Genomic DNA, 23805 nt, shown 5'->3' on the forward strand with positions numbered 1-23805 from the left:
GACATATCCACCACTAAATGTGGGGACAGAAGAAAACAGTCTCTTCTAAAAAGCCTGACTTGTAATGGAAGTTAAATGAATGACAATCACTATGCGGAGAAAAAAAATAAAAGCTTCACTCAAGGGGAAGAAACTCAAAAGTAGGTCTTCATTTTTTGTGGGTACTATGGAATGAATGAGAGTGATGTCAGATGTAATATAACACTGGAGTGGAAAGCCTAACATTAAAAGACACAGTTACGCTGCACTGGCTTGTTCTAGACATGAGCTATCCATTAAAAGTAAGTCAAAACCCTCAACTTAATTTTGTACATATGCCATCCCAGCTCCTGGCCTCTCTCAGGGTGTTTCAAAGCTGCAGGAGCAAATTTGTCTTCTTAGGAAATATCTCCCTTGGAGGCAAAGGCGCTGTGTGCATAAGAGCATTGGCAGCCTCCAGAAGCTTCCAAACACTAACAGTTCCTTGTAAAAATCCCAGATGAAGTCTGAAGCTCCCAAACTGCCATAATCTTCATTAAAACTTTTATAGTCTGGTCCAGCCATGTAGAAACCAACTGGCTGCCATAAAATGCCTTCATTTGCTATTTATGGGTAATTCAGTGCAGCACTGAGTTCAGAAGGTGAATATGCCAGAGTGTACAGGGATCAATTTGGTCTCTGACAGAATGCACTGTGGGCACAATCCAGAGGAAACTGATGGCTCACCAGTGAGGAAGTGAGTGTTTTCCCTGCAGGTTGCTGGCTCAAGTGGGTTATCCTGACAGAATGAGGGCTTTGTTCTGCCATCCTACTCAGCTTGGACTTTCCAGCTCAAAGCCCACAAGTAGAAGTGTAAATACATAACATCTGATCTTGCCCTAATACAACATTTCCCTGTGGACAGCTATGGGTGTCGGTGTGGCTACTACTTGTTTACACTTGTGTGAGAAGAGTTTGCAAAGCCAAAAGCTCAAAAGAAACCTCTGTGGAAGTGTTTGTTTGCCCACAGGTGTTTCTGAGAAACTGACAGCCTCACTTCCTGGCCTCCAGGAAACGGGCTCTCTGTATCTGTATCCCATTGGAAGGGCTTGCCTTCAGGCACTTACCTGACACAAAAGTACAAAACAACCGGTCCTGACTTTTTGGGGAAGTCATGTTCCAGCACCCGGCGGTCCAGCTGAAGCCAGTTCAAGTGTCCCCTGGCAAAAGAAGAGACAGTTTTGAGCCTGGTACCAAAGAGCTTTCTCACTCCTCACAGCAATGAGGTCTGAGGTGTTAGAAAGTATGAACCAAAGTGTGTGCTATTTGCCCTGGACTATGGCATGATATTTGAAAAACACACAATAAATGTTTGAGGAGCCGAGGCGGTATCATCCTGGCAGTGTTTCAGTCTGGAAATCGAACTGCTAAAGTTCAATCTGTCAGGGTGAGAGCTGGCAGCACTGAGCAATCAGGGCAGCCCAAAATGTTAGAAGCTTCACCTTTTTATTACAGGCCTCTGGAGCAGTTGTATCATTAAAAGTCTGTCAAGATTTTCATTAGAAATCCTTATGGTTAAGACTTTCCACAACGCCTGCAGTATTTCACACAAGGCTAAACCTGACTCTACAGCCTCAGACAGTTTATTTACCACCCACATGCCTGCAATAGCCTCTCTAGGTTTGCCCAGCCCTCATTTTTCCTTCTTCAGAGAGCTCTTGAAAAACAGCTGCTCCATGAAGCGTTCCAGCTACAATTACCACATGCTGCTTTTCTTTTGCCTAGATGGTACCTGTCGCTGTTATTTTCTCCTATAATTTATCCATTCCTGCCTTGCTGCTGGAAGCTTTGCTGGGCAGGAGCTCTGTTCTTTGTCACGTTCCCCACACAGTAGAGTGCTGTGTGTGTGTGAGAGGTACTTTATAAATACCATTATTTGTACTACAGGGGCATCTCTCTCCCCAGCTGAGATAAAGGCTCTGCTAAATTAGGCACTGTGGAAATACCTAGGGTGACATTCAGGCCCCACTAAAGCTGGCCAGAATTTTGCCACTGCCTTCAGTGATGCTAGGGTTGCATCCTGCAAGGTTTTGGCTGTTGATTTCAGTCAGACCAGATTTCACCCAGAGGGAGAAGCAGCCTCCCTCTTGCCTTCAGTACTCTACTGTCTAGACAAGCAAGGGGAGAGAGAGCTGAAATTATCTGGGGGAGAATCTTGCAGCAAATATAGGAGAAAATGGAACTCGTATGTCCTGAGCTTTATTCCAGTGGCTATTCACCAGCTCATGATAATCCTCAAGAGTAATTCTTCATTCCACTGAAAATGAAAAAAAAAAAGGAAAAAAAGAGCCTGCTTTAAAAAAAAAACCCCACATTTAATTGCCTTCTAGAATTGCCACAAGCCTTAGCAATGTACCATGTGTACAGCAAATACACTCAGCTCTCTCAAGGGTTTTCATGTGCATGAGCTTTGGGCAACCGAGAAGCCCCTTTAGAAAGCAAGCAATGACATCCCTGTAGCAATTTAACTGAATTTACAGCATCCCCCCACTCCATCTTTCCCAGAAAAAGAAATAAAGGGGAAAGTAGCACTTTCAGGAGGCATTGAATCACCTGGGTTCAATGGGAATTTCTGTACTGCTGCCCTGGCTTATGGAGGTGCAGAAGAGAACAGGCAGCTCAGGAAGCCTTCCTGCCCAGGCAGCTCTGGGCTACTCTGGAAACCTGCTGGGACATTGTCAGTGCTCACCTGAGCACAGCATGCTGCTTCCAACCAAGGGGCTCTAAATTACTGGTGAGCTCCACTCATCACTCTCATGGGTTCAGGATCAATATGTCAAGAAAAAAGCTCTCCTCAAATTTTGCCATGTAGAAGTCAGGCATTCAGCTTAAGCAGCTTTTGCATCTGTTTTGCAAAAGTACCAAGTCTCTACTAGGTACAAGTGATACATGTGGAGAGGGGGACTTTTCAGACTCATCCTCTGGACATCTTTTGGTGTACAAAAGGAACAAAGCTTATTTTATCCCCTGCCCTAGACACCCATGTGTTTCCTTCCAAGATATTTTAACTTTCAGACAGTTTTTTCTCTAGATAAAGTTTTAAAATAATTTTTTTCTCTATTTTTTTCACTTTAGGTAAAGGGGAGCCTGTACTGTGCATTAGGGGCACAGACTTGCTGGCAGTGTGGCTACTGGAAAGGGGTGATATAATGCAGATTTTCAAGCCAAACTGACCACTTCATATGTCTCCATTGCAGTACAGGGGCTGAGGACAAGTCTGCCCAGCCTGGGATGAAGGTGAGGATGTCCATATTAACTCATCTGGATGTAGGAACTAACTGGAATAGCTCTGGGCAGAATGCATAGCTGGGCATGCAGCTAGACACAGGGGGTTTCCTTCCATCATTTCTGCTGCTGGCATGCTAGTGTGGGGTCCATGCATAATTTCCTGTTGTTTAGTACAGATGTGTACTTTAACAATGTTTGGCTTTTAGAAGGCAGATGCTTCAGGCTGTAAAAAATAATCCCCATGGAAAGATTCTCAGCCTGGTTACCCAAAAAATTAGAGGTATCTAGCTTTCCTACTGTATCCCCCTTCTTGAAATCTGTAATTTTACCTATTATTTTTTGGTCATGAAGTGCTGTTATGTTGCTTTTAACAGGCCTCAGGAAGGCTGAAATTAGCTGTGCAGGCCACAGTTACAGGTGGGATTGAAACTAGCCATGCTCACTCGTTTCTAGCCTTAGTACAACCTGAGCATTTACCATGTAGGCCATGGTAGAAAACGCTGTCAGAGCAAGGAAAAGCCACACTAAACCTGACATCCTATGCTGAACCTGTCCAGTTGCATTTGTATCACCAACACAGCAGCCACCCACAGCTGATGGTGTTACACACCAGTTTCCACTGAGGGTGAACTGTTGACAATGGACTTACTGTCTACCTCTGTGTTTATCCAACAGCAATGTCTGGGTTTGCCTAACATGCACAGGGAAGGGTTGAGAAGCCATGGTACACAGCACAAAAAGTCACTTCATGGTATTTCTTATTTTGAAAAGACTTGCTCTTTTCATTCTTGTTGCATTTTAACAGGAGAAACTGGTTGGTATAATCATATATATACATATGCATACCAGTTCCACATTTATGTTGCACACGTACACAGTTCTGCAAACTGGATAACACATTTAATTGCCACTGAGTTTTTAGGTTGAAGAGTTTCATTAGTCTCATCTGCATGGAGCTTAAATCCAAAGCTCCTTCAGAGGAGGAAGGTCACTTAAATCCCTGCCAGGAGCTAACTGCTCACTGTACTCAATTACTACTTATAGTCTTTCATCGCTGAGGGCTTCTGCACTGCAGATTGTCACCTAGCTCCTTGTTTTCAAGCATGCATGTGTGGCATGTAGAGAACAGCAGCAGTGAGCAGCCACTGGTATCTGCCTGTGAATGTGGACTATCAGGGAGCCAAGCTCTGATGCCGTTGTACCACAAAACACTTTGCTCTGGAATCTGTCTTCCTGTTGTCAGCAGAACTATTCATGGAGCACAGTCCCATGTAAGACAGGGAAAATATATATCCAGTGGTGGCATATAACCCTAGGCATGTAGTAATCCTGACAGTTTTCATGGATCAGTTTAGTTGGCTTACACTGGGATCCCATTCATACATGCCCATGTCTAGCTGGACTTCCTTCATGGTTCAATTTAGAGACACAAAGTAGCTTTTGTTTCATTATCACCATTGATTTGTTCATTCTGATATTTCTATCAATGTATTCAGAAAAAATGGTGCAAACAGTTTTGGGGGACCTGTAGGGAGGTCGAATACTGGAAGCCAGATAATTTTCCTCTGTTGGTTGTACTCATGCTGGCAGGTAAACTGGTGTGTCAATAACAACTACATAATCACTTTTAGGAAAAAAACCTGGGTCCTTTCAAGATACAGACTGAGTATGGATTTTGATGCCCAGGGTCCATTTTGTTGATTGTGTGCAGTAGTTCTGTCTTCTTTCATAAGTAAAGACTGGTACATCAATGAGCACTTTGCCTCCAGGTGGTTCTGTTTATATGGTTTTACTGTGTAGTGTCCAGTTTTCTGAAAAGTGGATCCACATTGATTTGTGTTATAAAGGTATTTGGACCAATAAGCCAACTCACACCCTTTCAGTGTCAGACTCATTCTGAATTTAACGGACATTGAGAAAGACCAATTCATGTAACAGAAACCATATAAACTATTTATATTTCCATCAACTGCAACAGAAACAAAAACCCCTTTAAGCTCACAGATTTTCTCAATTACTTTTGAAGAGGCTGGGAAGCTCACAGAGCCATAAGAGTTTAACTACACAAATTTTGCAACACAGTGGACTTGGTGATAAAGGAACTGGTCTAGTGCCAGAGCAGGATGTTATTCTGAGAGCTGCACCCTCCGTTGGACCAGCTGTTCAGCCAGGATGTGGGACACCTGCTCCTTCACTCTGGCCCTGCCACATGGCTGGAGGGTAGAAACAGGCTTCCCCAGCAGCACCAGGGATGAGAGGGTATTCCACAGAAGGGTGCTACCCTGCTCTGTGGGGAGCTGTGGGATGGAAATGTTGGTAGCTCTCAATGGAGCAGGTGACTCAGATCTAAGGACAAATAAGGGATGTGGAAACCCTGTCCATGGCCCAGATGGGGAGTCTGCAGTGAACAGAAGGTTAATCCAGGCCACTTGCTCTCAGTGAATGCTGGAAGAGCTGATACAACGGGAAAGGGTGGTTACTGGAGATTCATAACCAGCTCAACTAAAACCCAAGCTTTTTCCCCATCAGTTTTCACTTTTAATCAAGCAGGATATTGCTCTTCTGACTTCCTGTGAAGCCTGGCCCCTCGTGCTGTACAGGGACACCCTTTTGACCTGTGCTCTCCTGCAGTTAATGGTTCACGCTATAAAACGTTCCTATGATCATTAAAACAGAAGGCGTTATTCTCCCTTCCATAATAGTCTGACAATCTAATTTTAGTCATGCTGAATGCAGTAATGACCCCATATTATCACAAGAAACTATTAAGTTGCCAACGCAAAGGCTGTTCCTATTGATTTTCTTCTAAGGTTGTCATGATAGAGCACAACTAATGAATGGAAATCCCCAGTCCAAATAATTTCTAAATAAATTACTCTCATAGTGCTTTTACTCTTAAATAGAAGAATTGATTTAATACTTTAGTGGCTTTTCTTCTTTCTAAACTTGCAATTTAGCCAACCTCAGACTACATTTATGAACCAGTCTTGTTTTGTTTTAGCTGGTTATGAGTCCCCTTCAAGTAAAACACATGGAAACTCAGTGGAGAGTGAAGAGAAAGAAGTCCCCGAGGGCCTGTGTCACAGAATTAAAGGGTTTCTTTTTACATTCCTGGTCTGTATTAGGTAAAGGTCTGGGTTATGTGTCCTGCAAACACACATTAAGAGACTGTTTTTACTACTTTTTAAGAAAGAGGATATTTCAAACTTCCATTTCACATTGCAGGTTAAGATATGTGGTCTAGACAGCCCAGTTTATTTTCTGAAGTTGGCTTGGGACATCTATTTCCAAGACTCTGCCCAAGGCCCCAAGTATATTCTTTGGCTGTGTTCAATCAAATAAAACAATTGCTGTTTGTACCAACTCTCTTCAAAGCATTTTACAACTGAAAAGGAAATACTTCTGTCAGGGTTATTTTCACAGCACTGAAGAAGCCTCAGTGCAAATGTCAGAGTCACTATGGGACAGCAGAAGGGCTGTTTCTGGGCTGCACTTCCTTGATTCAATGAGCATGTCCCCACATCTTTCATCTGGGCTAGCTGAGCATCTCCTGAAAACCCTTTTCCATCTACAGGTCTGAAGGTGACCAAGTGTGTGGATGCCATCACCTAACCCTTTGAATCCTGCCTGGACAGTGCACTTCCATTTGCATCCAGCGTATCTCTGAGCTCTGCCTTGACAACCTCTGTCAGCTCTCTTGCTTCCTCCCTTTGCTAACCCAGATCTTTGCTCATCCTGTTAAACCTGGAACTTCCAGGGGAGGCTGGGCTCTCTCTAATTGCTGACACCTCCTCATTAGCTTCCTTTGCACTCCCAGGAGAGGCCTGTGCCTGCCCAGCTGAACTGAGAGCTGGGACTTGCTCAGCTGTTCTCTGGTTACAGTTTGAGATGTGCCTTGTTTCTCACCTGCGCTCTTGGGACTGTTACAGGAACATTTTCTTCTCCTAGTGTTCTTTGTCTTCCCTGTGCCTTTCAGGCAGCACCCATTGAATGACTTGCTCTCTCCAAGAGTAAACACTCTGGTAGGAGCAATTTCCTACGCCTGCTTTATAAAAGGCAAGTCCCTCCTAGTGCTTCTCCTTGGAGGATTAGTCTCATTAATTTGTGTTGGGTTGGAGGTCTACAGAGCCGAGCTACTCATGTCAGTGAGCTGGGAGGGATTCTGGGATCTCATCTGATTTGAGTCCTGCTTCTGCACATGCCTGTTGCTGAGTATTCCTCCATCCTTGGAGCTGTGTCCTGAGATGGCCTCAGGCTGTCCAAGGCAGGTGCTTGCCAAAGGAATTGACTTTAGCTGCTGAGATGAATGCGGATATGTTTGTGCAATTATCCAGCAGCTTCTGATTACCCGATCCTGAATCATTATTCCAGCAGATAATTTACATTTCCCTGCCACTTCAGCAGGAGAGCGGAACTGGCTCATGACAGCAATACTGCTGACTCAGCTGTTCTGAGGACACAGCGTTGGCTTGAAAATCTTGGTTTTTAAAAATGATTTAGGTGTGGGAAGCCTCTTCCTGATTAACATATAAAGAAAAAAGCCTATTGTGAACCAAGGTGGGTGTCCATACAAGACACAGTCCATGTGCCAAGGATGGTGTAACTCCTGAGAGAAAACAGCTGGAAAAATGGAACAGGGTGGTGCAGTAGCACTAAGGGGTCACAGTCTGGGACTAATCATAGCCTTTGGCAGACCTGTAATGTTTCTCCAGTGCTAATTTTATTCTTGTCATTTAATCTGGGGGTAGATATGGCTTGTCCAAACACAAAACCTCAAATTTTGGGGTAATTTGGTCCATGCCTCCCTAGACCTTGGTCTAGGACCTTAGTGTACACAGTATTTCTACAACAAGATTTTCTGTGACTAAGAATTGCCTCTTACGTCTTTGATTTTTCACACTTACGTTTCATCTGTGAATGCAATTCCAAAGTACTCCTTCTCCTTCAGGTTGAAATGAGATGCCACCAAGTCAAGCAGCTCCTTGGCCAAAAGCTTTGGCTGAAAAACAAAAATGAAAGAAAGTGATTAATGAGGAGAATTGGATAGAACTGCACTGTGCTTGTGGAGGAAAACACTATCCTTGAAACTACTCCACAGCTGTTGCTTTTATGTTCCCTCTGGTGTTCAAGCTAAATCTGCAAGGAACATTAGCTCCTTGAAATGAGCAGTAGTAGTTTCCCTCCTAGGTAAATACTAAAAACCTGGCAATTCTGACCTATTCAGCACTTAATGTCTCTGCAGACAGATGATGTGCTGCCTGCCAGTGCTCAGCTCTACCAGGACCAGCCCACTCCTGCCTCTCTGATAATTTTAGTTGTTAAATCTTTTTATCAAGGGCCTTTACAAACACGATTCAGACACCCACTCTCTCACACACAGCACAGATATATGCTCATAACACTAAGAAAATACATAGTGCCAAAAGATAGGATGTGACGGGACCAAATGAGAAGTAAATGACAGAAAAAATAGTTTCCCATTCACTATTGCTTGTCATATAGAGATAAGGATACATCCTCAAATTTAGGCAGTTGGAAGGAAAGACAGGAAACTAGCACATACTATGAAAATACTCTTTGTAAGACAATAAAGGCCAAGCTCAGAGAAACAGAGGATCGTTCATTACTATCTTTTCTGCAAAACCTTATTCGTCTTTTAACTCTAATGTATTGTCCTGCCTCTATGAGTTTTCATCTGTTCTGCTGGGCTCCAGTTTTTCCAACCAGATTTCTGAAGCCTTGGCACTTGCAAAGCTCTCGTCCTGTCACCTGTAGGAAACAGGAATACAAAGGATCCGGGTAACTTCAGCCTTGTAACAGCCCCAGATCCCAAAGCTGCAGTTGTTACAGCAGCACTGGCACAGCTGGGGTCAGAGATCCCAACAATGTTCCCTGGTGACTACTTATAAGGATTTGGTCTACAAATCTCTGTGCTGCAAACTTCAGTGAAAATAGAACTGTCTGCAGGCTTGACTGCCCCAATGAGTCTGCTGAGCAGCTGAGTCAGGTACCCCAGATGTGAACCTGTTGTTAAATGGAGGTGAAATTATGATGCTGTGCAGAAAATGGGTGGCAGGGATGTGAGAACCCTGCTGTCGTAATCAACTGCTCTGTCCTGTAAACACAAACACAGCCATAGTAGAAAAACCCTGATTTGGATCTAACTTCCAAACAGATTTATAAGACTCAAGACTCTTTGAAAATGTCCCAAAACCCAGCGCTATCACAGTAGCTGACACAGCTGGGACAAACTTACTTCTCTGTATATTTCCTTGACATTCGTATGACCATTGCAGCATCTTCTACCCACCCTAGTGGGGACATCCAATGCATGGTGGGTTTCTAGGTCATACCAGCAAAGAAAGAAGCAATAGCTGTGCCTAAATGCAGCCCTGGCTTAAGGCAGCCTCTGAATGAATCCATCAGAAATTGCTGTGTACAAGGAACAGCCTGGCAGATAACAAATAGGTAGGATGCAACCAGCTTAATTTTAATTTCGAAGTCAGACTTCTCAGTCACAACCTTTGGAGGCTCTGCTATGACAACACTGGTGACTGCATTGACCTTCACTCCTGAACAAGCTCTCAAATGTGCTCAGAGACGAGTGGACCAGGCATGGGACCATAGTCAGGTCCCCTGTCCCCCCAAGTCCCATCAAAGACCCAAGGAAAGAGCACACCAGCTACACCAGTCTCACTGAGGGCTCCTCAGATGCTTCTCTCCTGGCATTGTGCTGAGAGGGGCAGACATTTACAGCATCCCTGTCTCCTGTAAGTGGAACCTCACTTTGTCAGAGCATTTTAAAGACAACAGTTTGACTTATGATATACACAAATTTTGTGATGAAGAGGATGGCAAGACTGCCAGGTGAATTCAGAGATACACAGGCTCAATGCAGGTAGTTATTGGGGGCATTAGGTGAGTTTTCTGCTTAACAGCAGACAAACAAGCACAAATTTTAAAGGAGAGAGAGGAAGAGGGGTTTGTTTCCCGACCATGAACAATTTGAAGCCTTGCTTTTCCCCTGCCCTTGCCCAAGGGTCCCTGCTCCCTTCTCTTCTGGCTGGGCCAAATTCTCTCTGCATCAGAAAGGGATTTCTTCCCAGCTTAGGGTTACCACAAGAGGAGGGGTAGGAGTGCAAGGTAGGACTGACTCCTTCATGGCCAAGGCCAGTTGGTGGAGGTGAATCCAGGCATCCTCATGCTGGAGTGTATTGCAGGCTGGGAGCTGCGTGGCTGTCACTGCCTGGTGCCCAGTGCTCTGTGTGACTCAGTTATTTGACAAACAAGCAATTGTGCTGCCAAGCAAGGGAATGAGCCATCACTCAGCCTGGCTGGATGTCCCACCTGAGAGGGCAGGGGTGGGAAAGAGTGCTAAAACATCATGCCTCAAGCACAGCAGAGTTTTCCCAAACCTGTGTTAAGCACATGTAAGATAAAGGCTGAGCTTTTTCAAGAAAGCAGAACAGAGCAATAAACATTTGATGTGTAAGAGGCTGCCCGTGGACATGGGGAAGGTATGGGTCTCTCTGCTGCAGTCAGACAACGCTGCCACAAGGGACACTGGACAAGGGAGAAAGTCCCTTCTGCTGTTCACATCATGGAGAAGTGATGCTCAACTTCCCTTGAACTTGCCCCATGCACTGCTGCATCCACTCCTAGCTATCTAGTGAGGAGCAGCACCCAAAACCACCTGCCTTTAGCCACCCTTTTCAGAATGGGTAAATGCAACATACTGCTTCCTTATTTCTGCTGTGTGAGACCAGGCTGAAAAAGCCAAGGAGATGTGGTCAGCATGGTGTGACAGCTTTCCCATGTCTACTGCCCAGAAGTGGATGCTCCTCTCCCTGATGCTCCCTCAGCACAGCCCCCTGAAGCTCAGCAGGAGCACAGTTTCCAGTGCCCTTGCTGTGGGGCCTTCTCCAAAGCCTGTGGTAGAAGATAAAGCAGGATAACCCTTTGCCTTGCAAGATAAGTGAGAAGAACAATAGATGCAGACCCAGCACTGGAGTGGTGCCAGGTTAGTTTCTGGGCCAGAGTCCTTGAAGAGGCTTATGGCAGTGAAGTTAAGCCCTGCTAGTCCCCTCCAAGATTACTTTCCGCTCTCCCCTTAAGCTCTGCAAGGTTATTGTCCTTTCCAGCGGAATGACTCCCTGTCCTCCCAACACAGACAGGCAACCTGAGTGTGTGGAGAGGAGGGGAGGAAGGTGTCTTTTCCAGGTATTAGAGACTCCTCGAGACAAACCTGCACAGCAGGGATAAGGCAGGAAAAGCCAGCCAGGCAGAAGCAGATCTGCAGCCTGTCCCGCTGTCTCAGGAGAGACCCACACGCTCGATGTTAGCGGTTAATCTTCTTGCCATTCGCGATGGGAATGGCTGAGCAATGACCTCCTTTCATGTGAGCTGCGCAGACAAAGAGCTCATTAGCGATGCCTGTGGCAAGTTGTTTTAATTCATTATTAATTTCTGGACTTCATTTTCCTGAGGGAAAATTTTGCATTAATAAAACTTCCATCACAGACACATTGAAGGAGATGGGGACTGGTCTCTGAGAGCTGAGAAATCAACAGAAAGTGGGCCTGAGAACTTCTGGATTCAATACAATTGAATGGTCAGCAAGATACACCTTGTGCATCCCACAGAAATAAATCAGGACAACAGGTGGAATTCTGAGTAGAAACTGAACCATGTCCTCAGTGATGCAGAGCTACAGAGCCCAAGCAGGTGTGGAGACCCCTCTGCATCTGCTGCTCCTCATTCCCTTCCTGCTTACACTGTCCTGGCATCCTCCATATAACCTGTATCACAAAAAGCATGGGGCTGTCATAGCTGCAGCTGGCTGGCCTGAACTTGGGATAGGGAACACCAGGAGAACTTCTTCATCTAGAACAGTGAGGGCTGAACATGCTTTGCTGTTGGGTTAGGTTGTCGGAGCAGCATTGTATAGCCAGGGAATCTCCTGCTGCTCCCTCCTGCTAATGGACCCTCTCTGCAGAAAGGCATGTAAAGAACAGTGTTCTGTAAATCAATTGCCATTGTTACTAGAGAAATCAGCAGGGACCTGGTTGTGGTCCCAGCATGCTGGAGCTGTGGCCCTTGGGGAAGAAGAGCCTGCTCCTGGTACATGCTTACTCCTGCCAGGAGGAAAGGCTGAGGAACCCACACTCCTGTGTAGCTGAGTATGTGGCACAGACACTGGCCATTTATTAACCAATCCCTGTCCCCGAGGCTTCTCTGCATTGCAGTAACCTGAGTGCTTTCCTGGCCCTGGATCCCTACTTGTACTCCCCAAATCCTGCTCCGGTCTGGAACAAGTTAACATTTTGCAACCTGGACTTCCTGGACTTGCAAACGTGACATTTTCTAAAAAACTTAGTAAGTCACGATCCACCTGCCAGGTGTGATGGCACCAAACCTTGTCCAGGAGATTCCTGATACTCTGAAGAGCAGGCAACTTTGCTGTGAAGTCAAGCCTGACTTCAGAGCACTCTGAGGTTTCTTTCTTCCCTCTTGGAGGGGAAGGGGAGCAGAGATGGATTCATTAGGGGCTGCCTCCTTATTAGTAGAATGACCCAGACGTCCTACCCTGCTCCCTGGGCCATGCTGGAGAGGTTTGTCTGAAATAATAATGCCATGCATCCACAAAGCCTCAGCAGTGAGGAGCACAGTGAGCACATGGCTGGGGCTCTATGAAGCCCTGCAGGCTTGAAGCAGTGAACTGATTCCCTCCTTGCCCTCCAAAACAGCTGAAGTTTGTTCAAATAATGACTTAGAGGAAAGAGAGAGCTTTATTAGTGGTGTCAGGAAGTGGCAGGGAAAGGGCTGAGCCTTAGTAGCAGCTCTGTGACTTGAACTTGCCGTGAAGAAATATGATGAGAAAGCACCAAGGGCAATGCAAGAAGGTCCATATGGATCACACTTGGCTGACACTCCAAAGGATGTCCTCCTACAATTCCCCATTGCTTGAAGAGCCCACTCCACACCCTAGACTACAGGCACAGCCTGTGCTAGCAAAAGCTACACCAAGAAAGCTTCAATGCATGCCATGTCCAACTCTGTACCTCCTCTATTTAAAGGAGCACTCAGCACTGGCAAATTAACCACAGGGGATGAGTTTCTCTTCCGTGTATTCCAGTTATCTCTGCACAGAGGCACTCTACAGGTGTCTCTTCCCAATTAGACATGATGGCAACTTCCCTGAACAACAGCAGAGCACAGAGAGCACTGAAGGCAAGTGGGGAGGGGAAGGACAAGCCTGAAAGCTCCTTGGAAAAGGGAAGCCGCATGAAGAATGATGATTCAAACTGATTCATTGCCAAAATCCCAGAGTTTCATGGCTTTTTGATGTATTTATTGGATGAGTTCATATTAGCATGAGCTCATTAATATGGGCTGCTGTAGCCACTGGAGGAGCAGGCTGGGGTCTGCTCATGGGCCACCTCCCCAGAGCTGAAAAGAGGAAAAGGAGGATGTGAGATACAGGTGATGCACAGCAAGACTTTGGTGTTCAAGGTGACATGAAAACCCCATTTTGGTGCCTCCTAACGCCAGCCACAGTCACTGTCACACAGGTTTAGTGATAATAGAGACATGTTATGGGCATGTGTTAGCCACAAAATGTGAGGAGGAGGAAGGAGCCTGAGAAAGATCTCTTATGGACTGGGAGAAGCTTGACACCAAGCTGTAGGGAAGGGATGCCATCCAAAGGGACTTGTACAAGCTTGAGAAGCGGGTCCATGGGAATCCCATGAGGTTCAACAGGGTCAAATGCAACACATAGGGTCAGGGAAACCTCTGGTATTCCCCAGAGACAGGCTGGGGAATGAAAAGACTGAAAGCAGCTCTGTGGAGAAGGTCATGGAGGTACTGGTGGATGAAAAACTGGGCATGATTCAGCACTTGCAGCTCAAAAAGTCAAATATGTCCTGTGCTGCAGCACAAGAAGTGTGGCCAGCAGGTCGAGAGATGTGATTCTTCCCCTCTGGTCTGCTCTGGTGAGATCCCACCTGGAGTGCTGCATCCAGCTTTGATGCCCTTAGCACAGCAAAGACATGGACCTGTTGGAGTGGGTCCAGAGGAGGGTCACAAAGACAACCAGAGGGATGGGGTGCCTCTCAGTCTGACAGAGACAGAACGGGCTGTTTCTGCCAGTCATTGTGGAAAATGCAGCAGAAACACAAGCATTCCAGTATTAAATATTCAATATAATTAGAAGACAATGTTACTGGGATTTTAGCAGAGCGAGGAGCTCTGGAATCATGTGTTTCCCCAGTGGAAAGACAGACTGCCCACTTTTGGCAGAGAATCATGTTTCTCTATGACAGCTTCCCATTAAGCTTAGAAATGAGTGAGTTATATACAGAGATTATCTATCCACAGTCCAGCAGTGCCATGAATAAAAAACAGATGACATGGTATTAGCAGCTGCTGGTATGTCCCTAGAAACTCAGGCACATACAAAGTATATTTCATTGTTTTATTAACTGTCAAACAAGCCTATATGTTCCCCCTCCCCCATGTCATAGCTTCTCCCTAATTCTCTGCAGCAGAAGGTTTCTGGGTAATGTATAGTTTCAACATATGGACAGACACAAGTTGAGCCGTGGGAACCAGGTACATAACTCACACCAAGCAATGCCTCATTAAGGTTAAAACCTCATTAAGGTTAAAAGCACTGCTACCATCCACTGTCTCTTTGCTGGAGGGACTTACAGTGCAATACAGCACAAGAATGCAAAGATGAGACACTGCTAAGCCAAGTGCTGCAATGCTAAAGATTGTCTGCAGGGCTGGTGCTCAGCACTGATTTTGTGCTATGGCCAGGCACAGGCTTCAGGACTCAAACCACTGGTTTTTAGCTGAGAGCAGGTTTGGTTTCTGCAGGATGGACCGTGAAGTGTGTTTACCTCAAACCAGCCTTTCAAGTCCTGTTGATTTGGTCAAATTTTGCTCAACATTCAAATGTTTGAAAAACATGTTTTTTGTGGTTTGTGTTTCAGTGTAGGCTGGGGAATGCGTGCTGTGTGGCCAGCCCCTCAGCAGGAGAGGTGAGGTGGAAAAGAAACAGTTTGCATGAATGCAGAGCAATTCCTCCCGTGGCTGTGCCCGGCTCAGTCCTACCAGGCAGGGAACAGCGCTTCTTCTTCGGTCTGCTCGAACCTGGGGCGGTGTAATCAGGAGGAAACCAAAGTGCCAAACGGTGCTTCACGCACAATTCTTCCCCTCCACCGACTATTAGCATTTGCTAATGAAGCAAACTCCAGGTCGTCCCCATCAATTAGGTCATCTGCTAAAACCAGCCTCTACTCTATCGGCCAACAGCAGGGAGATAAGGGCAGTAAGGAAGCCCCTGCAGGCCCTGCGTGCTCTAACTCTGTTCCTCAGAGCACCGACACTCACTGGCCAGCAGCCTCACCTGCTGAAAGCCAGCAGATGCTCCATGCTCTCCCCTGGGCATTAGGCAGTGCACTGCCCCATGGTAGCTATGGACTAACTCCTTCCCTCCCCGCCTTCCTCATTCACGGAACACGGAATTCTTTCATCCAGGGGCCACCGAACTGTCCCTCACTTGCAATTCGCGTGTCGAACTGGATCTGCCAACAGCTCTATCATCCTCTTGTTTAACCCATTTCACGCATTTCCAAGAAGAGAAAAATCCGAAGTCACTCTATATAATGTTGTGTAAATATCCAGTAACGGCCCTTTTGGTCATTGTGTCATCTGAATTAACACAGGGTAATAATACTGTACAAAACTGCTCAGGCTAAAGGGCTTGGGGCTTTGGAGTGTGCAATTCCCCTTACAGGATAGATCCTCTATTCCTCAACTCCTCGTTATTATGTCAGTATATGGAATGCACATAATCAAAGCAGGCTGGGATGTAGTTGGGTGAAAAATTATTCATTGAAATGCAAAATGCCTGGAGAGGGAGCGCCTTATTTTTTATCACGGAACAGCTGAACTCCGTCAGTGCCGGGGACTGGCGGCAGGAGCATTGCTCGTGCTGGCACAGGCAGCACCTCCTTCCCAGAGTCAGTGATTGGCTCTAAAAACCTCTTTCCTTCATTTACATAAGCAAATGAGACAACTTGCCTCCAGCAGCTGCCTCGGGAATGTGGAGGGTGGTGACAGAGTGCCAATGACGTTTTTTCTTGGAAAGTCAACACCCGCAAGTTGTGGGAATTAAGATTTGTTAGGGTCAGAGAGAAACAGACAAAAAAATTCCCAAGTTTTCTAAAAGAAATCTGTTTGGTAAAAGGATTAGAAACACCCTACTGACAAGTTGCCTTAAAAATATTTACAGATAGAGGAATTTCTGGGTTCAGCTGATACCTGACACTCCATATCTTAAGTCAGAAGGCATTGCTGATATTCTCTAATTCCCCCTACATATTAGCAGTAGGAATCTGCGTAAATAATTTTGCAGTCACAGAAAGCAGAAAGCATGAGCTGGCCAAGTCTGCATGGCAAATTCATGTCAAAACCAAAATGAGAAGCAGTTGGTGGGATGAAAAAGACACTTTTGGGTCTCTAGCATCCCTCCTCCCTTTCTTGTCTGATGCAGAGGCAGCTGCACTCTTCCCTCATTCAGAAGGGGTCTGTGTCAATGCCCAGTGACCCCATTCCTCTCTGTTGCCATCTGTATCATCCCACGACTCCAGCAGAGTTTTCAGGTGACTGCATCCAAAGAGGCCAGCCAGCTGCAACTGGTATTGGGACAGGAAATCTGCTCCATGCTCAGATCTTTCTCTCATCCATGACAAAAGCCTCAGCATTTCCTTCTTCCCTCCCTCAGCCCTTTGGCTACTCTATCCCTTCTCTGTCTCCCCTCGGAGAAGCTAATGCCCCCACATACATTAAAGAATGGCTGATGTGCTGAGGATGGCAGCTGGAAAATCCCAGGTTTGGGGTTGGCCCTGACTCTGATCACATATTTTTTTTCCATAGACTTGAAGTATAAGGAGATCTGGTGCCTTACTGCACTACATCCTGTATAAGAATCTGCCTCTCTGTCTCCTGCAGGGCTGGGGAGAGGGAAAGGATTTTGTGCCTGGCATTCAAACTTATGTCCCCGTCTGCCCTGAGTACGTGGGGTGCCATCAGGAGCAGCACACTGTAAAGTATTTCTTCCTGGGATCCCCCAAGAGATCCCCTTGGAGCTGTGCAGTCTGGATGTGAAGGCTCAATGCACATCCCCTTCATGGAACATCTGTGCCAGGTCCTGTGTCCCCCAGTGTACCTCCTGTGTGCCAGAGCACTGATCTGTGCATGCACAAGCAGTCCTTTCTGCACACGATTTCCAGAGGAAAGTGGTCAAAATCCTCACATATCCCCCTGGGATATCTTTCTGAGCATAAGAAAGATCACACAGGGTAACCTTGTGTAAGGACTCAAGCCACTCTTGAGTCCTTTCCAACTGAAGTGTGGCCAAGAGCATGAACTGAGTGAGAGGATCTGGCCAACCACAGAAGCAAACCTGGACTGGAAGGGAAAGCAGAATTCTTTTTTGGAGGGATTTGATGGAAAGTGTGGAATTCCTTATGCTGACTGATGTAAAAATGGTTTTTGTAGCACTGCCAAAGTCACTGCCAGCTCATCTGAATAGCCATGAAAACATCACTGAAGCAAGTTAAAAAGTTACCCCAAGTCAATTTGCACATGCAACTTTCATTATTCTTTATTTAAACTTTCTAGATTTGTTTTTGGATTATTTGAAGAAACAGATCCTTCCTCTGTTATCTTTCTTTGGGTTTTTCCCAAATCCTAACACAACATCAAATCTGGTTTGACCTTTACAAGACACCCCTGAAGACAAGCTTGGCTAGCTGCTTGCTTCACTATGTGCTTACTCCAGCAAATACTGTGTTTTCAGGAGGCTACTTTTAACTCCATTAATAATTTTATAGTGTCATCAGGAGCTGCATGCTGTGGGTTAATACAGTTTAAAAAAAATACATCCCAAATTTGATAGTTTTGACTGTATTTTTTTAAACTTTCAGGGAATTTAGAGCAAACTTATGAAGAAGTTTGGAGCTAACTCAGAAGAACTGGAGCAAAAAAAGGTACTCATTTATTTATGTGGACCCAAACAAGCAACTTTCAAGCAAATTCGGTTCCTTTAGAGCAGAAGAAAAGCCATTCTTGTCTATGATGATCAGATTCACTAATCCTTTAAATCATCCTCAATGTCTTGAACCTATTAGTGATCTATTTGGTAGCTTCCCATCTCCTCATGCATGAAGCATCTATGAGATCTGTATGTATAAATGAGAAAAATATGGATGATACATCAGCAGAGCAGAAGGAAAATACCCCCGTACAGGGGGACTTTGCACTGGCTCGGGGCCATCAGTTTCATACAAGCAGTGGAGTGAAGCATCTGTGCTTTAAAACACACCATGACTTTCAAGGTCATGGTGGTTTCAGCTTCTCCCACTCCACCTGATCTCCAGTGGAGAACTGGGTGTATTTGGCACTTGGATCTCCACGGTTTAGCAGCACTGGCTATATCAGCACTAGTTAACTGAAGAAGGCCGTAGCAAATCATGCTCCTGCAGCCTCAAAGAAGCCTGGGTTACCAGACAACTCTTTCCTCTTTCCCTCATCCTTGCAAAGAGTCAGAAAAGTCTCATTTTACAACACAAAGACATCTAACCTTGTGGAAGATGCCCCTGCAACAGAGATGGATTTCATTGTCATTATTTGTAATCAATTTAAGCAAGCAATGATATTCTGAGGATAAACATATATCACATGGTTTTATCACAGAATTGAGGGCTCAGATTTTTCACCTTCCTTTGCACATAACATGCAGCAGTGACGGATACAGAGGCCAGATTAGATGGAGCTCTCCAACTGGAGACTGGTGCTAAATTAATACAAACTGAAGCAGCTCAAGACATGAATTTCACATGCTGGGGAGTTAAGAGTGTTTGTGTGCAGGGCTTTGGTTCAAACCCTTGTCTTAATGCAAAGAAAAAAAGACACAGATACGGCATTCTGTGCAGCACTCTGGGCTGGAAGTCAGGTGGCCTACTTTAAGAAAGTATGTGACAAATTTATTCAGATAATCGGTATTGTAAATGTTTGGCTTAAAGTATTTTGAGTCTTCATGAGTACTTGCCTTTCTGGAGATGTGTATAATTTTGAAACGGGGTAGTCAACTGCTGCAAGAAAGTCAATTGTGTTTTAAATCATCTGACTGTATCACTTGTGGCAAATCAAACTTTGAACATGAAGCAAGCTTCAGAGCCAGCTTTCTGGGCAGGAATCCATTTCACACTCAGCTGACAATGGGGCTCGATAAGCGCTCGGCCAGTGTGAATAACCAGCTGCCTTCTATATATATTTCGATTTGGTAGTGTCTGTTGAAGTTTTATATCACTGAGAGATTGTTGGTATTCTTTTAAAGCATTAAACCTACCTTGACAAGGTCAACAACAATTTCTACAGAGGTCAGCATTTTTATTTTGAAATATTTGATCATAATTCTATCAAACATTAAAGAAAGAGTTTGGCTAGGACACATAATGAAATTGGACAGCTCACACAATCCATTTATCTTTTCAACTGTAAACCTCTGAAGCGCTTTAGTTCATCCAGTTTCAAATCAACTGTAGAAATGTCCATCTCCCTTCATGCAGCCTACAGAAATTGGTGCTTGAAAATACTCTTGATCTGTTATTGCTGATGTGGAAAAGGAAAAATAATTTCCCAAGACATACTAGCTTAGCTGCATTCTTATGTTCTATTTTCTTTTAAAAAATTTCTCCTGAATAAGGATGTTTATTTCCATCCTCACTCAAAGTCACTTCTCCATCTCTGAAAATGTTTAATAAGCTAAGTGAATGCTTATTTTTGTTGCCCATTTTCTAAACACATTAAACTAATTTATTTTAAAAACCCTCTGTTAGAAAACCTAATGTGAATAAAAGTAAATAAAGTAAACAATAGTGCTAGGTCAGATGCACAGGATTAAGTCATCCTGTTCTATTTTACACACTAATTGTGAATGCAGGGAAATGAATTAAACTTAACAAGAGCCACATCCTCGTGTGTTGAGACTGGGGAAGGTGAATGCCTGCAGAAGCATAGTGGGTGCATGGGCTTTTGTGCATTCATCTCTATCTGTACTCATATTTAGGGATGCAGTCAAAAGAGATGACTCCACCAATAGATTCTCCATACATACAGCAATGTTGGATTTCCCTCCCCTAAGGAACTTGGGAGTTGAAGCACATTGGTCTTCCTGGATGTTCTCATCAGTTTAATTATCTGTTTAATTGCACAGTTGCTATATTAAGAACATGCCACAATGTTTTGAAGTTTCTGGCTTAACACACTCAGATGTAAATCATGCTATGAAAATACTACACATCAGACAGACAGCTCTTCCCCTGGGAAGGTCAGGAGAGAGAGGCTGAACTTCACTTGCCAGATGTTGGCTACATTGCTCATTGCCTGATGGCAAAGCTCAGATGTTATGGGGAGTCAAGCAGTCAGGGAAAGAGAGAAATGGGAAAGCTAAGGAAGCTGCTTTAACCTTGAAGTCAAGTAAGTGTGATGCATTGTATAGGTCCAGCTCCCAAGGTACAGTAAAACAGTGCTATCCCACTTACTTCCTCACTGGTAGTCTGGCTTCCTGTGTCTGAGTGTGGTCCCAAGTTCAGCAGAATGGTGGCTGGGCCATGGGGCAGGCTGATACACCTTGTCCTGTAAGACACAGGGTCCCTCCACTCTGGGTGAGCACCCAAGAGGAGACTTTGCTTCTTGAGTCAGTAGAAGGTGCAAGATATAACCGAAGATTAGGTTTGTGACAGAACCGTGGTTATTTCAGAGGGAATAGAAAAAATCAACATCTGCAGAAGCACAGAAATTCACCCTTCCTTTAGCACCTCTGCAGTCTTCCCTACTGAGTCTGCACATTCAGAGCCTATATATGAAGTCAACTTCAGTGTGTTGCTAAGCCAACTTCACTTGCTTTGCTAAGAAGCAAAGCTTTCCATGTCCAGCATGCCTTGGGACACAGCAAGGAAGCTGCCTTGATCCTCTGGTCTGGTCCCCTCTGTCAGCCACAGCAGTCACCACATCCAGCACTTGCCCGTGTCAACAGCAGAAGGACAGGGAGAGGACATTTGAAGGAGCAGATCAAGGTTCGATAGGGAAACCTTGGGCAGAAGCAACTTCTGTCTCCACTTCTAGATAGATCATCCTGGTGCAGATCAGGACTGTCAGGAGCCTAAATGGGTCCTACCAGCCCCCCTTCCTTACAGCTCTGTTCTAATGTCTTGTAGGTAACCCTGAAGTTGAATGGGAAAGGGACAAGGATGCTGGGCTTCATTTCCTGACTCCAGACTCACCAATGTCACACTGTAACCTCCCCAAGTAAAGGAGAAGGCAATGGAGAAAAATGATTGTTGGCCACAGTTCAAAAAGAAAGAAAGCAAAATAATACTTGCTCACCATAGGAATTACTGGGAGAATAAGAAAGGCTTATTTCCCCTGATATTTGTAAAAAGAAGTGCTGGTAATAAACCAGTTCCATTATAAAGGAGGAGGGTGAAATGAATGACCAAATGAGATAGTGAGTGTCTTTTATTAAAAACAAAACCAAAAAAACCCTCAAACAACCTTTTTTCTGCAAAGAAAGAATAAAGAAATGAGACAGAGTGATTAGGAGAGGATTCAGGCAGGGTAGAAACTATTAGTGATAAACAGCTATGAAGAAAATAATTGGAAAATGTAAGTGCATACAAATGTGGATGATGGCCCACGTACTGGGGCGACAGCAGAATTAACCAGTGAATGTAATGAACCATGAAAGGAGAAGCTTGGAGACTACGGAGAACTGAGGAAATTTTTCTAAGCAGGAGGGGTAGAAAACAAATAAAGGCAGCCTGGCTTCTGGAAAGGAGTGATCCTTGGCCTGTGGATGGGGAAATGTCCAAGTGTGCCATGAAGTGGCACAGCACAGGTTGCTGCTGGGCACAGGCTGAGTTTCCTTGGTAATGTCCAGAAAATATCTTTCTGGGTCTTACCCAGACACATCCTCACTGCAAAGTGAAATGGAAATGATTAGGCAGCTGTACCTGTTCCTGCTTTCATTAAATCTGATATGGAAGACAGACAGGACCAGATTCCACAGTAGCAGTGTGGGCAAGGATATCAGAGAGGCTGTTGCCAGTGAATTTCATTCAGTAACAAAGTTGATAAGCTGGGCCAGCCTGGACATCAGTCATGCTGCTGGTGAATGCTGCAAGTGCAAACAGCTCCAGAAAATTATACTGGAGGTCTTGATGGCCTCTAGCAACTGAAGGCATCTCTGCTGACTGGCCAGTGGTCACACTGCCTATGTGACAGTCACATCTCTCTCTCTCCCTCCTCATATCCTACCAGGTGGCTGTGGACTGACACCAAAATTTGCTTTATGACAAGAAGTAAACATCTTTATAATTTCTAATGCTGAAGGGTTGTGGTTTTGGAAAAATTTGCACTTCATACATAAGGGTGATGAGAATAATTGCATTTAATGTGACTTCTGAAAAACTGAGGAAGGTGAATTTGGGCAGAGAAAAGGTTTTGTCATTTTCTGTGATAAAACAGGAGATATGTTTCTCTTGTAGTAGGGAATTAGCTTTGACTTTTCAGGGGCTCAAGTGCCGCAGTGTCAAAATTCTCTCTTTTTTCACAGACTCTTCCACGTCTGTGTGGTAGTTTTTAATCTTTGCGCTGGGAGCATGCCACAGACTCAGTGGATGCCTGCATCTGAGCAACATTCAGAGCTTCATTATTTAAACAGTGGGAACTGCATTTCTATTGGTTTTCCTTTCCATATACCTTAAACAGTTGTTCACTAAGTGACAGCTTTGGAAAACGGGTAGCCATCATCTGAATATATCGCCACAATTTATTTGGACTTTGGTATTAACCAGAACCATTCAGCCAAACTCTGACTCTGCATCAGGAGAAAAAAGTCTCACCCCATCCTTTTTTCCTCATGTGTCTGGGCAGCCCTGCAAAAGCACAGGATGGGCTGAGTGCAGCTTAAGAGATCCTTGCATCACAGGAAACATCTGTATGGGCTGCTGGTCCCTGTGCCATCAGCTTCTAAGTGGGAATAATACCCTCTACTATTAAATCACAGCATAAGATGTCCTTTTTCACCAAGGATATAGCCTCCTGTTGAATGGAATTCTGTAGGAAAACCATTTCTATATATTCCCCTGCCAAAATGATTCCTCTGTAAACAGAATTTCCAAAGCAGCTCCTTGGACACTTCAATTTCTGGACTTGAGCTAGATTATTGAAGACTATGGGAAAGACCCTGTATATTTAGAAACACAATGTTCCATTCCACTTGCCATAGAGATCAGGAAAACATCTGCCTGCCTGTCTGCTCTCCCAGGAAGCTCTGACAATGTGACTGTAGTTTGTCCAAGGAAAAAGATGCCAGAATCTCTTTGAAGAGAAAAGAAACTCAACGGCAAATATATTTCACCCTGCAGTGTCTGAATCCACAGAGGAACTCTTGCTGGTAGGAAAAGTTATAAAAAAGAGAGG

At 44.8% G+C, this 23805-nt stretch overlaps 1 protein-coding gene and 1 long non-coding RNA gene across 9 annotated transcripts in view; one reads left to right on the forward strand and one right to left on the reverse strand.

Annotated features, from left to right (window-relative positions):
• LOC107204673 overlaps positions 1–22151 on the forward strand; it is a 67962-nt gene extending 45811 nt beyond the window's left edge. For all 3 annotated transcript variants that reach the window (XR_001521695.2, XR_001521693.2, XR_001521696.2), the window contains 2 exons: positions 18246–18308; positions 21540–22151. This is a non-coding gene — a long non-coding RNA (uncharacterized LOC107204673). The remainder of the gene's footprint in view (positions 1–18245; positions 18309–21539) is intronic.
• FRMD4A (FERM domain containing 4A) overlaps positions 1–23805 on the reverse strand; it is a 357548-nt gene that overhangs the window by 88854 nt on the left and 244889 nt on the right. For all 6 annotated transcript variants that reach the window (XM_015628212.3, XM_015628214.3, XM_015628213.1 and 3 more), the window contains 2 exons: positions 8151–8245; positions 1086–1178 (listed from right to left, as the gene is read on the reverse strand). In XM_015628212.3, the coding sequence (XP_015483698.1) occupies positions 1086–1178; positions 8151–8245 (188 nt within the window). The remainder of the gene's footprint in view (positions 1–1085; positions 1179–8150; positions 8246–23805) is intronic.

This window comes from Parus major, chromosome 1A (genome assembly GCF_001522545.3).
Source record: "Parus major isolate Abel chromosome 1A, Parus_major1.1, whole genome shotgun sequence".
Classification (NCBI taxonomy): domain Eukaryota; kingdom Metazoa; phylum Chordata; class Aves; order Passeriformes; family Paridae; genus Parus; species Parus major.